The sequence below is a fragment of the Merops nubicus genome, unplaced genomic scaffold (assembly GCF_000691845.1).
Source record: "Merops nubicus isolate BGI_N331 unplaced genomic scaffold, ASM69184v1 scaffold11357, whole genome shotgun sequence".
Taxonomy (NCBI): domain Eukaryota; kingdom Metazoa; phylum Chordata; class Aves; order Coraciiformes; family Meropidae; genus Merops; species Merops nubicus.
In genome coordinates, this window is record NW_008620994.1 from 16,977 (window position 1) to 34,185 (window position 17,209).

Sequence of the window (17,209 nt, forward strand, 5' to 3'; positions counted from 1 at the left end):
TTTTCATGTTCCTTTCAGGAATGGTGAGTTCATTTACAGCTTTCTTCTTTCAAATGACAGATATCAAAGTGGATGGACTGGTTTCCACACTTCCAGCCACCTTTTTCCCATCTGCCCATAAATTATATGCATTCCTTATAATCTTTAAGATCCTGCACTTGGAAACAGTAAGTTCTGTGGTCTTTCTTTGGTTGTCATTGACTCAGACTGCCAGAAATCTAATCTCTGTGCTTGTATCTTCACAGCAAAGATTTAGAATATTTAAAGGAAGACTTTTGCTTAAATCTCATAAAACGTGAAGGTTCTTGCTAATAGATTGAAGAGTTTCTAATTAAAGCCACATCCTAATCTTTACAATCTTCCCAGATACTTATTTGGCTAAACTCAGAATCAGCTATCAGTGATGGTGGAAAGGAATTAGATTAGGTTCTCTCCCAGATGGACGTGTGTCATTCATTTCCCTGGCTTGTGGGACCACAGGCAGTTTGAACACTCTTACTTCACAAATTGTTTCTTTGGAGCCAATGTTTCTCCTGATTATTTTTTTTTTCCTATGGAGTTTGAAAAACTTCTGGGTTGATTTGCCCAAACAAAAATCTTTATCTTCATTGTCTGTGAGAGGTGTCAGTTACGAGCCTGTAACAAACTGTCGTTAAGGCTGGATCTCTTCCCCTGCCATACAGATGAAGATAGTACACATTATGCATGATGGAATTATTTCTTGGCTATCATAAGTGTTATTCCTTGGAAGAGGAAGTAATCAAGTGATTCTACTCATTCTGATCCTCAAAGTACAGCATGGTCCCTGATTATTTATTGGAATCCAATTAGATTAACCTAATAGGCAGCATTTTGCATCATAAGTAATAGAATTGCATACTTCAATTTAAAGGACACAAGGTTCCTGAAGCCACACCAGCTTTAGACTGGTGGAGACTCATGATTTATCTATGCCAGACTTTCAAACTCATACCAGAGAGGAGAATCAGGCCAGTCATTACAGAGTTAGAGGCACAGAAGGGCAAGACTGTACATTATTTCTGGTAAACTCTCCAGTCACTTCCAGGAATAAAACTGTATAAGTCAAATGGCTCTCAAAACACTAAAACATTCCTCCAAATTATTTTCTTGGCAAAGATAACTTGTTACAGCTGCCTGTGAATCTCTAGCTATGAGATACTGATACATAAACCAGAACTGAATTCTCCAGTGTACAATTATATGTTATGCTGATGTGGTTATCTCTGGGGGAGGGATATTCTGAGACAGTTCATTTAAGCAAAGAGCAATCCAAACAGTGAAAAAAAAAAAAAATAGATTTTTCTGTGGTTAAATTTGTAGATATACAGTTTCCATGACAACTGTGTTTCCCTCTGGAAAAGGGAAAACAATGGCTCTTTTTAGACTGAAGTAAAATACAATGGGTTTGGATACATAAGAAAGCTGCATTTTCACTCTGGTGTGGAACAGTCCTCCTGTAGCAGGCTTCCTTAGCTTCTGGTTGTGGCTTTTTTCAAACAATAAGACTAATGGAATTACAAAGGGTGAGAGCACCACCCTTTCCCTGCCCTTCCCATATCCACAGCATGTTCCTGGTCATCTATGCCCAAAATTCTACAGATTGCACCATAGCTGCAAACTGACAGAAGCAGTTTTCCTGCACCTAGGCACCATAAAAATGCAAATTTATAACTTCATCAGATTGTAGAAGACTTGGGGAAGAGGCAAATAGCTGTTACACATCCATCTGCTGGGAAAGCACTGTCTGGTCTGAAATGTCTCTGTGTCCCACGTGAAAGACAACCAGGATGATTTCTTGTTCTTCTGGCAGCTGGAGAACAAAGCAGACTTTAAACCTTGGCTATTGTGTATCCTTTATCAGCTCTCTGCTTCCAGCACTTGTGGATGGATATCCCTCCCAGAATCACACAGGCCAATGCGACAGGAATCATTGCAGTGTACCAGGACAAGCCAGCAGCTGAAAAAGTAAAGAAATTAAATATTTCAAAAAAAACCTGCCCAGGAACATAGTTCTCTAAGTTCAAGGAGTACAAGGAGAAACTCCTTGCAATAAAAAGGATGTCTGCAAGTTAACCTCCCAGCAGCTTGAGCACTTGAGAAAGGAAGAGGCCTATTGACTGGGCTCTGGGAAATGAGTTTTTGAAGATGGGAGGAAGAACTGGAAGACAACAGGAGGTGAGCATTTAAAGTTCAGCCCTTTTGCATACACATGACTCTTCCCAGCCCCTGTGGGATGAGTGACTGTGTGCTTTCTATCTTAGTTTGGTGAAAGCAGAGACACTCCAAGAAGGAAATAATAGCACCACATGGAGAGGGAGTATATAACAGCCAGTCCACTCACAAGTGCTATGAATAATTTCCTTATACAGAGCAGTTTATAAATGGCCAATGATCAAGCCAAGACTCTGAGCTTTTCTCCAAAATTTCCAAGACCCAAATTTGTCCAGACCATTTGGGATTATTCCATCCTATCCTGGTTCATGGGCTGCATCCCCTGTAGTAATACCTGTGTGGCTCATGGAAGACAAGGGCAGCACATCATCTAGCAAAGTGAGTACAAATCCTTCATCACTGGACTCTGGAGTGAGTCATGAGTCATAACTCATAATGAAGACTGTAAATGTTCATGTGCCTTTCTAAGACAGTGTGAGCAAGCTTTGGTGATTCATCAACATCATTCAAACAAAAAAGTTAGCATTGCTTCACGTTGGTTTTCCAGCTGGTTCTTGGCCAATGGTCTATCACGCAACATTAATTGCACTGAGCTTAAGGCTTCTCTTCCCATCACCAGAAGCCAAAGAGCAACACCCATCATAATTTACACTTCTTGTTATTTTGGCAGTAGTCTGTGCATGAGAAGAAGGAACACTCTGATCTTTATTCTGCTATTGTCTTTTTTGTTTACACTGCTTGTTGAGGAACTGGAGGAGATCTGGCCCTGCTGCACCCAATGGGAGTTTGCCAGTAGTCTCACTGGAGCAATCACTTCACAAAATGTATCTCAGCTGGAGACCTCTCCAATGAACAGACAAACCAGCACAGATCCTTGTCCCTGCAGAAGATCTCAGTGAATGACCCACAGGATATGTATTTTGTGAACAGCCTACTCCAAAGTCTACAGATGAAAAAGGCAATCCATTTTTCCCCAGGCAGTAATTCATCACAATACTAGCTCTGACAGTGTAAAAGTATTGGGTGATAATTTAGGATTAGAATAATGACAACAATTATCCCAAATAAGCAGTCAAACTAGTTACCTTCCTGCTTGACCCTTGTTGGCAGTACTTGGTAGCCATATCTGTTCTGGGCCCAACATGTAAAGTCTGTGTAAAAATCCTCTTCTTTGACAGAATCAAAAATCAGTGGCACTTCAATGAAGTTTTCACCATTTTCTACAATTTCTCTGGAAGAAAAAGAAAAACGTAGTGCTAAGCCCTTTTGTAAGCTGGCTTTGCTCTGTTTGATGTGTTCATTCTAACAGCACATTGCATGAAAATGCATTGGGAATTTGTTCATTTCTGATCATGCCCTCAGCATTAGGGGACAACTATTTGACTCTCAGCAGTCAGTACCCATCCTGCATTTGCTGAATCTTCCAGGAAAAAAAGATCTGGATTTGTCTTCCAAAAATAAAGAAAGAGGAGGAAAGAAAGGCAAGCAGAATTCCATATATGTTTGAGCTACCTACACAGCATTGTGGAATGGCCTAATCCCTTCTCTCTGACCATCTATTAATTTCTGAGATTAATGCTTACAGTCAGCTGGAAGAGAACATATGGAGAACATAACCCTGCAAATGCTCACTCAGCAAACTGAACCACCATTCCTCTCTATCACACACCCAAAGCCAAGAGCTCAATGCAAGAAAACTGTCTAGGAAATTTCCAGCTTCCTTCAACCTGATTGTTTCATCCATCCAACTATTTAAAAGTGATTTTTTAGCTGCAACCAAACATTGTCTCTTTTTTAGCTGCAGTCAAACATTGTCTCTTGGTATCTCTTAGTCACTGCTGGAGAAGTTGTCCAGCTGCTCTTTGGTGACCTGACGGTGAGCCTGCTATGTGCTGTGGCAGCAGAGTTCCCTGTGCACTCCTCCCAGGACTCTGCAGGAAAGCAGCAGCACGGTGCTGGGTGCTGTGCCAGAGATTTCTGTGGGGAAGTTGTTTTCCCAGTGGCATTGGAACTGCTTTGCCTTGCTGCCGTTCTGAGGGCTTCCAGCAAAAATGGGACGTCTCACAAACCATGGGCTCTGCCTGAGCCCTAGCTGGCATGGTCCCTGTCCTTGTGCAACTGTAAAATAATAAATAACAGCCACAATGGTGGTGATGGTAATAAGAAAAATAGTATTTGAAGAACAAGTAGGGAAGTACATGTGCTGCTCTGTTCTAAAGCCTGCAGAGACTAAAGCCACTGTACATTTTATGGCTCCTGACCACAGTTTTAATGCACTGTCACTTATCCATGTAAACATTATAAATCAATGGTCTCAATCATGCTGTGAGGAATGTGAACACACATCAAATGTGAAAACACATTTGGGCACAGAGTTACATGTTACCTCTGGCTGCAGCTGTGTGAAGTGCTGGGGTTAAACCCCCAGCCCTGAATGAGGCTTGGCATATGGATGATGTCCACAACCAGGCCAGAAGGACTCTCCTGAATGGTTTTACCCAGGGTCTGGCCAACCTTGGGTGGGAACTGGTGAGGAGATCACCACCAGGTGCCCCCACCTTCCACATTAACTTGGGGGTGGGGCAAGAAGCCACCTCTGTAAGAGCTGACTGCTTGCAGTGGGCTAGGGAGGTTTGTTCATGTGGTGCATGTGTGGAGTTTGGTTACTGAAAGGGCTCTCAAACTCTTCATAGCAAGTGGGACTCCCAGGATGGTGAGACAAGATGATGAGACTCTCTCTTGGCAGTGACTTTGGGATTGGACTGATCACCTGGCTCATTCTGTCTACCACACATGGATCTGGAGCCAGCTCTCTCCCTTCTGCACATCCTGTGCTGTGAGTGAATGTAATGACTTATTCCTCCCTCCAGTGGTCTGGCACCTTGGATCTCTGGTGTATGATTTAAGAGCAGAGGGAGGACTTTGGCTGCTGGTTTGTCTGTTGAAGATAGTAACCTTCTTAGTTGGGCAAGCAGTCAGCAGAAGACCATGTAATAAACTAAGTGTGGCTGGGTTGTTATCTGGCACTGTTGGCCACAAGTGGCCCAAACCAAGTCACACTGATAATGTTAAACAAAATGTCCCACAAAACAGGGATGCCACATCCTCAAACTCAGTTGGGAATTGTCTGTGCTAAATCTTAATTGATAGCCAGGAACTCTTTGGCAAGGTGCTAGCTGGTGAGTGACAAATTTAACCATTAACAGCAGAGGCAATGGCATTCCAGGGCTTGGCTCTTCTTGGCTCTGTCCACCAGTACAGGCTGAGCCACTGTGACCCAGGTGAGGGTGGTGACCTTTGTGGACACTCTCAGCTTCTTCAAATGAGGGCCAAAACATGCTGACTTGGACCTCAGTGAAGAGATTTCAATGGGTAGGTTTACCTCACGTTTGCAAAGCACTAGAAGCATGGCTGCACGTAGTGAGTTAGTGTGCTCAGGTGGCATGTCATAGGTACAGACAACAGACCTTTCCTCTCCTTCCCTAGTGAGGAAAAGCCTTGAGGCATGCAGCTATGAGGGAGATGAGAGAAGGCCCTGAAAGACTGTGAGAGACAATGGATCAGGGCAAGAGGATGTGGGACATCCTGCATCTCCTCCCACCAGCATCCCCCCCAGTGCTTCCCTGGCGCCAGCTCTTGCATTCACTGGGTGTCTCCCTGAGTCAGTTCAACTCACTAATGTGGAAAAGAACAAGCCTAAGGGGAGCAACAATGACACTAAAACCAACCAAACAAAAAAAATTTCTGCATAGTTTTCTGTTGCCTTACTGTGTTCAGAGAACCTCACAAATATCAGGGGAGGATGTTGCTGATTTGCTGGCATGGGGCAAGGAGGGAGACAGGATAATTTCTGGGAAGGATCAAGTCCCGTTGCTTTCCACAGCAATCAGCTCTTACATCAGCTCAGCTGCCTATGGAAACATGCTTCAAGTTTAAACCTCAAAGTTGGCTCATTTGCAGTATGCCATGAATAAAAATCAGAGATGAAGAACTTATTTCAGCCTGCTGGGGTTGGTTTTGGGGTTTTTTTGCTTGCCTGCCTGGGTTTTTTTCTCAGCTTTTACCTTCATTTCAGGTCTGTCCATATCCCATCAGCTACTGAGAGCCCCTGTGACATTGCAGGTGAAAACAACAAGCAGAAGGAAACCCTTCCAGCCAGACTTACCGTCGTTCTCCCTCTCTAACTCTGTTTTGCTTGTAGACCACGTCAGTGGTGGTGCCATTTGCCAGCCATTCCACGTCAGTGTCGAGCTGGCTGCTGGGTCCAACAAACACCTTGCATGGGAGAGTCATCTTGGAGCCTGTTGATAAAAGAAAGATTAAAAAACCTTTTGGATATGTGTGAAGAACTACATTTCCTCATGGTGAAAGCCAGCACCTCCAGAATCAAATCCCCAAACACATCAAGCACCACTACATTCAAAACTGAAGCTAAGCTTCACGTTGCTTTTGATCCACTGCTCCTTGGCAGCAAGATCCTTCAGTTTGACACTCCTTACTAACCAAATTACTTTCCTGCTGCAACTCTTGCACTAGGCACATTCCTCAGGAGCTATGTTCCTGTGGCTTTGCTCCTGACATACTGCAGCCCAAAGGTCACTGTGTGATTTACAGCTCTGGAGCAATTCTTTTAACCAGCAGTGTAGCTTCACTCAGAAATGCTGTGTGCAGGGGCATTCAGCTCAAGGTGGGACCTCCAGAAATAAAATGATCATGGAAAAATTCAGAAATTTTATTATAATTATTGTAACTCACAGCTAAGGGTAAGGAACCTTCAGACTAGTGTGTATCTATATTACATGGAAAACTCAGGCCTCAATAATGCATACAGTTTTAGTATTACATCTATGCATATGGTGATAAAGGGGATATAAAACACTCCATAGAGCTAGGGAGGCAAAAAAATTACTTGGTAGTCCTGTGCTGATGGGAGGAAAAGTGGCAGGGAAAACTAAGACATCAGAAGTCACAGCTGTGTATATAGTACCCAAGTTTAAAAAGTTTAGTGTAAAACACACCTGTCATTTTCTGAGGAGAGAAAATGCAACAGAAATTTGTTGACATAATATAATCTTCAAAGAAAAATTGAGATCCTATCAAGATACTTTCTAACTAACAACTGTCTAGTTCAAACAGTAAACAGCAATGAAAAAAAAAATCTCATCCTAAAAAAGCTAGATGGCTCATTCAAAGCCACCAGATAACCTAGTCCAGTTTGAGGCAATATTGAAAATTAATAGTTCTTAGTGAAGGGTGCAAAGATGCTTTTCTTGCTTTGTTAGTGGCTAAAATCTGCAGCAATTCTACAGCTTCTCGTATATGGAAGTATCTAGCTGTAGACAATAAGATGCAAAAACTACTCCAGCACCAACCCTCAGTGAATATAAGCAAGATCAAAAGAGCTACAATTTTTGCCAATAAATTAGACCATAAGAGGACCTGCTCTAATTTTTGCTTTATTAGATGTTTTAAAAAATAATGTTGGGCCTTACCGAGAGAAGCTGATGTCGTCTTTTGTGTTGGATATACAATTATTGGGGTAATTCTCTTTTCTTGTTCTGGAGAGAGAAAGGGAACAAAGAGTCAGTGCTAGCACAACAGAAAACTTGGGCATTGTCTCAAAACTCCCCTCATCCTGAGCAAGTATTAAATGTTCTGTTTCCTAAGACCACTGAAGTCATTTGCAGTGACAGTGTGTCATGTGTCGTCCTCCCAGATATAAATTATTTGATTTAACAACCCCAAGTGCTTGCAACGTCGAGTTCTGCCTCCCACAGACCTGCTGCAAGTCAAGCAAAGGGGTGACCCCAGCTCTGGGGGTGCTGTGGGAAACTCATCAGTGCCAAAGCAAGCACCCTGGGTGTCCCGCTTCCCTTGGCAGGGCTGAGAGGCCCCGGATGAGTTCCTCTCCTGAGCCCCCTTAATAAAGAAGAGATTATTCCCTAAATAGAGATTTTCTTAAGAGCTGGAATGTTTTAAGGTGTCGATATTTACCAACAGTCACCAGCTGAATTGTTCTGGTGATTTCATACGTTACACCTTCAAAGGGAAATGGCATCTTGCAGGTGTAATAGCCAGCATCTGTTGGTAGCACAGAAGTCATGATCAGAGAATTTGAACCTTTCAGAATTACGAGTTTCTCGTTGTCAGCTTCCAAAGGCAGAGCATCCTGGGGAAAGGACAACAATTGGTGTTATGTCTCAGAGAGGTGTGGTTACACCCCACGTGACTTCCAGACAAAATTACTTATCCCTGTCTTTCTGTTGCTAAAAGTTCACTTATCACTGGGAAATCTGAGCAGTTCCACTTTACCAGCACGGGCCAAGTTCTTCAAATGTGCCTGGCTCTGAAATGCTCTGAGGCACTATATGAAGTGTGAAGAATCACTGTTTTAATGTCTCTATAACATGTGTGCATAACTTTTCAATAAAGCACACATTTTAAGATGGAAAAGATATAATAGGCTCTTTATTGAGTCCTCTTAAGCGTCATCACCTAAGACATTCTTCTAAGACAAAACCGTTTTATTAACCATAGATGTTTTCACAACACTGTTACTTTCCACACATGACTTCTTAAGAGTGATATTCTAAGGCATTCATTGAAGAGACATACCAGTAATCATGCAGGTTTTCACAAGACTATTGCTTACCCTACATGATCTCATAAACGGTGATAAATCCCTGCTCTTCACCCCTAAGGCTCTGTTCATACACGGGTTGGAGCCCTGCTAGGAGTAATGATGATCTTTCTCCATGAAGGCACAATAATAGCTCTTCCTGTCAGTTATAGCCAGAGCTGTATTTTCTACAACCTCAAGAAGTAGCTTCAAGAAGTAGGTGGGTTATAGCCTGCTTCTGAAGGGAAACCTGAGTAGAGACATTTTGCTGATATGGCACTAATCACAACGTAGGCACTCCTGTATGAAGCCAGCCTAGCTATTGCATCACGGGGTGGTACGTTAGGCAAGAGACCACAATCAGCTTTGTGTGATGGATTTATTACCTCCAAATGCTGTATTACATTTGACTAATGAAGCTTCCCCTTCTGAACAGCTCACACAGGGGAAGCATCACTTCTTTAAAGTGACTTTAAAGGTCCTTCTTTATGGAAATCACTAGAGGGGCCATCAAAAGAAGCATAGCACCAAAGAGAAGGGCCTCATCTGAAGTAGTAAACCCTGGAGTTAGGGTAGGTAACCCAGCCTTAAAAGGTTACAATGCCTGTGAGAGCACAGAATATGTGAAACACTTCACTCTGTGCAGAGTCCACCCCTGAGAACTTTTCTTAAAATATATACACGTGTCCCAAAATTCCCAGTATATTATCCTGCAGTTGTGACTAACAGCATGATGTTCAGGAGAAACAGAAAGGGCAGATCTATGTGCCTTTACAGACAGGTCTGGATCAGGCTTTGCACAAAGAGGACAGGAAAGTTCTACCTTGTACCACTTGAGCTCCAGGCTTGTCCCATTTGGCGTAAAATCCCACAGGTCAGGGCAAACAATCTTTCCAGAGGTGAAAGTGAAGAGGATCTGGGGATAGGCAATCTCCTGAGCAGCTGTCTTCTCCACAACTGTGAGGTGGATGGAGACTTCAGCACAGTAGGAAGAGTTCCTACAGACAGAGCAGGGAGAGGTGAGCACTTAACAGTGATGAGGTGAACTCGAGTGATGCTCTTGATTTCCTCCTGTCTCTGTTTCCTTCCTTAGGGTTTTCTAGGAGACTGAGATCATACCAGGAGGGATGGTGGAAAATCACTGGTACTATTTTTTTTTGGGCACAATCTAAACATGTTGTTGGCACATGTCTGCCTTGGAGATTCTTTTTGGTACAGCAAGTTTGCCACACACCCTTAGGCTACAGCATGATTTTAATTTTGCAAGGAGGAGGAACATGTTCACCTGAACAGTAGCAGGTGTGTCATGAACTCTCCACCGTTCCCTTGAAAGAGGTCTCGACTGTGAAAACCCTCATGACTGATGCCTAGGGATCAAATAAAAAGCTTAAAGTGTGTATTAAAATACAGCTGTAGTCACTATTGCACAACCAGTAGACACTGCTGTGTGCATGTATATTGTGCAGAGAAAAGGAGGCATTCCACCTTCCAGTTTTGAAAGTTTTGCCATCTTTAGCTTTTCTTTCTGACCTCAAGTAACAACTGCTTCCAGTCTGAAGCAGAACAAATGGAGGTGCTAGAACTATGTCCTCTACAACCTCTGAAAGCCTGCCTTGGAGATGCCTCCACACAGGGCAGTGCCTGACCCCTGTGGAGGACAGTAAAGACAGGGGCTCCAGGCTGTGACCTCCTGGAGAGCAGCTCAGGGCTGCAAGGAGACTGGCATTGTGACTGGCTGTCACCTACAGGTCAGAGCCTGAATCCAAAATACTTGCTCAGCAGAAGCAGAGATCTGAGATAATTTGCTTCTACCCTCATTTCATAGATTGAAGAAAAAAATCTGGTGGCTTTCCTGTGGGATGATTTGCAAAAGAAATACAATTTGTTTGTATTTTACCAATCACAGAGTGGTTTGTGTTGGAAGGGAGATTACAGAGATCAGCTAGTTCTGTCTGCTGTGGGCAGGGACACCTCCCACCACACCAGGCTGCACAGAGCCCGTGTGCCTTTAGCTGTCAATAACACTGCCACAGTGTCATAGGTTTTGGCACTGAGGCAGGGTAGTCCAAGAAGGGGATTAAAACACACCCTTCAACGTCTCAGGCAACTAGTAGGACAATATTTGCAACCTTTTGTTATGCTGGCCTCACTACCAAAGTCTTCTCTTCTGCCCCACCACTGCAGTCACTGCTAAGACATGCAGATAGACCAACTCAATATGCTCAGCGTGATTTATTAACTTGAGTTCTGCCTGTCCATCTCTTCTACTGCTATGTGTCACTCACAAGGTGTGTCTTGCCAGCAAGGAAAATATGCTCTGCAGAGGCAGCCCCAAGGATGTATAGATATGTTTTCCACTATAGACCCCGGAGCAAGTTGCCAGCTGCCAGGGGTGTGCTGGGCTGACTGAAAGGAGGAGCTGGCACGGGGCAAGGACCCAGGATACCTTCTGGAGTTCAGGCTTTAATGATGATGGGTGGTTTTTTCCTTCCTCAGTCCCTCACAAATCCAGACCCTGACACCTCTTTTGAAATTGCACAGTGGGCTGTTAGATACTCAGAAAAAGATGCCCAAGTCTCGACCCACCGCAGTGGTACGAGTCTGGTCCCAGCCTAGTAAATACACATCAGGTCTCATGATAGATTTTCCAGCAAAACCAAGGCAACCACAATCCAAGGATAAGGAAGAGGGAAGAAGGAAGCCACTCCAGAGCCTTGTTATATGCTTCATAAGGCAATGTGAAGAGCAAACAAGGCTATTTGCTTCCCTGGAGGTGTGACAGGAGGGTTGTGTTCCACAGAACCACCAGCCTGCAGTGTGTCCCCACTCACCACAGAGCTGACTGGCTCAGAAATAAACCAGAACGAACCCTCACATACACTATTTCCTCATGAGATTCTAGCCCAAGGAGCAATACTGGGCTAGAAATCTCATGATTTCTCCAGATTTCACTATATGTATCTATAGGAGACACACATCGCATTTAGGAGTTCTGACTTTCCACATTTTTTCTCTGATAAAGTTGTCACAGAAATTATCTTATCCAGGCATGCTCTGAACCCAGCTGGAGTTTATCATTAAGCTAGTATATTTTAGATACAGTCATCTTGTTAGTGCACTGAAATTTCTTTTGTATACCCACCTTCTGGTGCAGATATATACTCCTGAGTCTTCTAGCATTGCTGGTAAAAACCAGAGTGCATCTCCTTTTGCCCAGATTCTTGGATCTTCATCACTTCCCGATATCATGGTTTTTGAACCATTTTTATACCATGTGATATTAGTGGTCAAGGCAGAAAAATCCAAATGTTTGTATCTGGGGGAAGGGCATTTCAGAACCACAGGTTCTCCATGCAGTTCATAGTAGTGTTTGAAAAACACGGTGTGATCTGGGCAGTTTTCTATATAAATCAGAGATATTTTTACATTACCGTCAGTGAGGCACATTAAAAAGAAGGGAGAGGGAGACAGAAGATTGAAAAAAAAAAAAAAAAAGCATGCCCTTACCTGTGGTTTTGACTTGCTGAAGTCTGAAAGCAGAAGCACATGCCGTGCACATCACCAGGACAAAGAAGAGCCCACACATCTTTTCCCAGAGGGAACTGGAAGGAGATTGAGAGAAAGTGTCTTGAAATCTACAGGGAAGGTTATTACAAGACAGAAGATATAATGAAAATTCTCATTGTTAACTTCAGAGTTAACTACTCTTTTCCTCACTCCAGACCTGGTGAGCTTTGCTTCACCCTTAGTGAGCAGAAAGATGACTTCTTCCCTAATTTATAGGGACTGACTTGTGGAACAGAGCTCCCGGCTTGGTACAAACACATCACTTCTGTCCCCTTCCTTTCACTCCAGAGATGCAAACAATGTACCACAAGATGCTGCTGTCCTCACAGCTTTTCAGTGCAAGAGCCGCCGATGGGAACATCTAGCTTTGCTTATTTTGCAATAAGATGTGACTGAGGCATGGGTCAGCTGCCCCCAGTTAGCTCTGGTGTAGCAACTTGCATGACCACAAGAGCAAAGATGCAGCAGAATAGACTTAGTAGCTGTCTTAAGCTGTCACTTCAGGTGTCTCCCAAGGTTGTATGGACCTCATTAAATCCTGCATCACTATATCTTCCCCACTGCAGCTCCCCAAGTGGACCAGCTAGCACAGATCAGGCTGTGGGCAAGCCTCCTACTACAACCAGAGCCAAGCTTTCTCACTCTCCAACAATGTTTCTCTTGGTATAAAAGCTTTGATTCCTGTGGCATGAACACCCATATTGCTGTTGGTGTGCAAGTGAGTTTTCAGCGTGGACACTATTGCCACCTGTGCTGAAAAAAGATGAGGAAAACTCTAAACAGCTCACCCTAAAATCAGATACAGTAACATCAAGGAGAAACAAAACTATCAGTTGCCAGTCATTCATCAGTTGTCATCTAAATTGGCCTGGCAAGGGCAAAGCAGCTTCTGTGTCTGTGTCCATCACTCAGTGCCTTCTGGTCTGCCGCGAGCTTTCATCTGCTGCTACTCCGTTGATTATGTTATCTCAGTGTATCACAGGAAAAAAATCCATAAAACCTGCTACATATAGGTACCAGTTTATGCTCTGTGTAAGGCATTTATGTACAATACAGAACACATATGCACATGATACACACCATTTCTGTTTTATTTCTGTTTTACAGAAATGTAAATTGCATATGTTTAATATTATCCCAACACTGTGATTGCCCCATAGGGTGAGGATTAAATGACTGCATAGCTACTTCAAATTGTATCCAAAAGCAAAAACATACTCCTACCAATGTAAGACAGTCATATTGATAGGTACTTACCTTTAGGCACCTCCTGTGTATCCCACCATGCTCATATTCGTTGTACGGTTTTAATCCAAGTTTCTCCCTGTTCTAGTATTTATATACATATGATACTTTGACTACAATAAACTATTTCCTGCTTATTGTCATCTCTACCACAACAAAAGCCAGCCTCTTGCTCAATAATACTGTTTCATAATCACAGGTTGTCTCCACTGGCACTAGATCTGCTAGATCCAGGACATTGGCAGAGAGCTGTAGCTCCTCTCAGCTACACCTGGACTAGGTGCTAGTGGCTTTGTCTGTGGTGTTAACAGCCCTCATGGGTCACATGTAATAACACCCTGTAACAGGGGAGTTTCTCTCTCCTTAGACCCTCTGCCTGATGAAAATACTTGGTTATTTTGTTCAGAGCTTTCTGGTCCCTTTAGCTTAGGATCAAGCAACCTCCACAAGTCTCACACAAACAGATGGTTTAGGGGAGATATTCATTCCCAAATTTCCATCACATTCACTTACCTGTGCTTCTGCACTCTTTCAGCCATTAGCTTCTCAGTGAAAGATACAAATGAAAATTGCCAGTGAGGACCTTATATAGGGTGCAGCTCAACACACAGTGGAAATTTGTGTCTCATTGCACAATCAGACTTGTGTCAGAACCAAATGACATTTTAGACCCACCTTTCTTTCCTTCCGTAGACTGAGGATGAGAGAAACAGAGAGAGAGAGAGAAAAAAATTTGTGTTTGGATTTCCCAAAAAAAGGGGAAGTGACTGCTAAATATATGACTAAATTTCCCTTTTTCTGACGAACAGTAGTTTGCAGACACTCATGTCTTCACATGACTGTTTCACGCTCTACTTCAAATAAAAAATTCTCATGGCTAACAAAAGGTGTCCTGCAGCATAGTCAGCAGATAAATAATTGCAATCTTCACATATTGTGGTTTAGCAGATTCTTAATGGACAACGTAAATCTTCCATGATTTCCCAGATCACCAGTGAATCGCAAGTGGGTTGATTCCCCTTTCCTTCTGTAACACCCATCCCAGTGTTACAGCTTACCTTAAGGCTCTATTTGCAATGGAGTATGAAGAATTAACAGACATAAGCACATTATAGCATCCGGGCTCATGAGCAAGAGATAAGAAATAGGTTATGAATTGCAGCAATGTTGGCCTTCACCTGTTTAGAAGAGGGCAGTCTAGCAGAGGACTTCAGTCTGGAACTGGACCACAAGCCATTTTTTTCCTATGTCTTGTCCTGACATGTGATGTCTCCTGCAGGCAGCCATGCATTTCTTCCAGCAGGAAAGTCCCTTTGTGATCCTTGAGGCAGCAGCCATCGAGCACTGCCTCATTGCCAGCCCAGGAAGGCAGCGCATGGTGTCCACTTAACTTGCCAAACCTAGAGCCAAGCACATGGGTCCCTTTGAGCAGACCTCAACAATATACCCTCCCCGCCCTGCACTTCATAAACATCATCTGAGCAGACCTAAATCTGGAGCACTGAGGTCACAGCCTAAGGCTCAGACTTTGTGATGCTCTCATTAACCAAATAACGACTAGTAAAACCAACATAGCTGTTTATCACACTAAGCCTGTAAGAACCATTTTTTATTTAACCCTGACATAATTCATGAACTCTTTCTTTAATTAATATCAGCCTCAGTTATAGTGGAGACCTCAGAATATTATTTAAGAGATTAAAAATTATCGGCTTTTGAGACCATGCTGCCACCTACTATGGAGAGAGGAAATGTACTGATGATGACATCTGTTAGTACACTGCAATCTTTGGGATGGGTCATATACTTGGACCTTATTTTATGCAGGCAATATCCATCACATTACAGCAACTTCAGTAAATAAAGAGAACAAAAATCAGGAAGCCCCATATTTCAATCTGTCATGCTCTTTACAATTTCTGTATCCTGATCAACATAGTCGTTGCAAGGGGGTCTACAGTTATCATCCCTCACGCATGGCCACCTGGTTTTCCCCAAGCAATCCTGTTATACATGAACCTGAAAGGCTGACAATGCAGCTCAAATTAGTTACTGTTCTGTGGTACCCCATTCCCTCAGTGAAAAGAAAGAGCTCATCTCTATTGGGCTCCCACATTTGGGCTATGAAACTACTGCTCTTTCTTTCTGGACCCCCTGCACTTCACTCTGAAAATGTGACCTTTTAATTATAAAATTATTTCAGTCCTTCCTTTTCCAGTTCACTGTATGGCAACCAGACAGAAGGGCTGTCAAATCAGGTGACCTGTGTTATATTAAGTCTAAGGTCAGGGTATTACTATAGGAGCAACTTATGCAATAGAGGTGGGAGCCTCTAATGGTAACCCTGGTCACAACCACCAGACAAGTTCCCAGCAAATAACCCAGACATTTACCAAGCTCAAAAAGAGTAAAACTGTAGGAAATGAGACACTGTCTTTGGAAAGATTGTACCTACCAGCCATTGCAAACACATTCATTGCATTCACCAAGTAACAGCAAACTGTTCAATGAGCAGCAGAACTACCATCGCTTCCCTTCTGGAAATTTGTGCCCCATGCCCTTAGCACACAGCCACACACCCTTCCACTGCAGCCACTTCAGCTCATGGCCTTTCTCCACCACACTCCAGCCCTTTCCTTTCTCCCACTTCATGTCCTCTCTTCCCTCCTCCCCCACAACAAATTTGTCTACACCAGGTGCAAGCACATCCTTGGGCTCTCTCACAACTACGTTAGTGCTGAATGGTCAACTTCTCATTGCCCAGCAGCACATGCAAGGAGTAGGCTCTGCCAGACTTTCTCTCAGTGGAGCCAGGGGTTTCCCATCTGCACACACCTGCACTGACCAATTCTCCTCATGCTGATACAAGTCTAGTGTGAAAACACAGCCCCTTGGAAAATACAGCCAAAGCAGGCTAAAGGGTTCAAGGTGAGTTTACAGTGCAATAACATATGCTGACCTGCCTTAGAAAACCAAGCCAAAACCACATATCTACAGAGTAGCAGTGCAGTTCCCAGGTAGCATGGTGTCCTCAGACAGACCCAACAAGGACATATGCTATTAATCGACTTTCTCCTGAAGAGGTCTGTTCTGGCTGTCTTTTTGTCCAGCAAATGTTCTGATCACATGCACCAGTACCAGGACTTTAAGCTAAAATAGTGCATCTGGAGGTGCAAAATCTGGTTTAAAATAACTCAGGAAGAAAGGAAAGAACAAGTATTTTTCAGGGGCTGTGTGCTGAGAAGGCCATGTCACTTTGCGGTCAGTTATCACTGAGTACTTATAAACAGAAATATGCAAGTCTAGCAGCTACATATAGAGTGAGACTCTTCTAGGGAAGCTGGTGTCATTCTGTGGTTTTGCTGTGATGATGATTCATTTATAAAGCTCAGAATGCTGGAGCATATCTGTGAAATTCCCAATTTAGAGACCAGGCTATTCCCCATATGTCTCACTCATTGCTCATCTCACTAGATTGCTATTTCCTGCAACAGGGCTACATGCAGATGCCTTTTGGGTGGATTTTTGCCATTTGGGTGGGTTTTGCTCTCCTAGGACATCATAGAATCACAGAATCCTTTAGTC

General features: G+C 43.3%; 1 protein-coding gene across 1 annotated transcript; it reads right to left on the bottom strand.

Moving 5' to 3' along the window:
- Positions 1 to 1,850: 1,850 nt before the first annotated feature.
- Positions 1,851 to 14,163, bottom strand: IL1R2 (interleukin 1 receptor, type II). The gene is made up of 9 exons (XM_008944299.1): positions 14,138 to 14,163; positions 12,320 to 12,447; positions 11,955 to 12,213; positions 9,636 to 9,810; positions 8,188 to 8,362; positions 7,686 to 7,751; positions 6,359 to 6,494; positions 3,279 to 3,424; positions 1,851 to 1,978 (listed from the first exon to the last, which is right to left on the bottom strand). The coding sequence occupies exons 1-9, from the start codon at positions 14,161 to 14,163 to the stop codon at positions 1,851 to 1,853; spliced, it is 1,239 nt and encodes a 412-aa protein (XP_008942547.1).
- Positions 14,164 to 17,209: the final 3,046 nt, after the last annotated feature.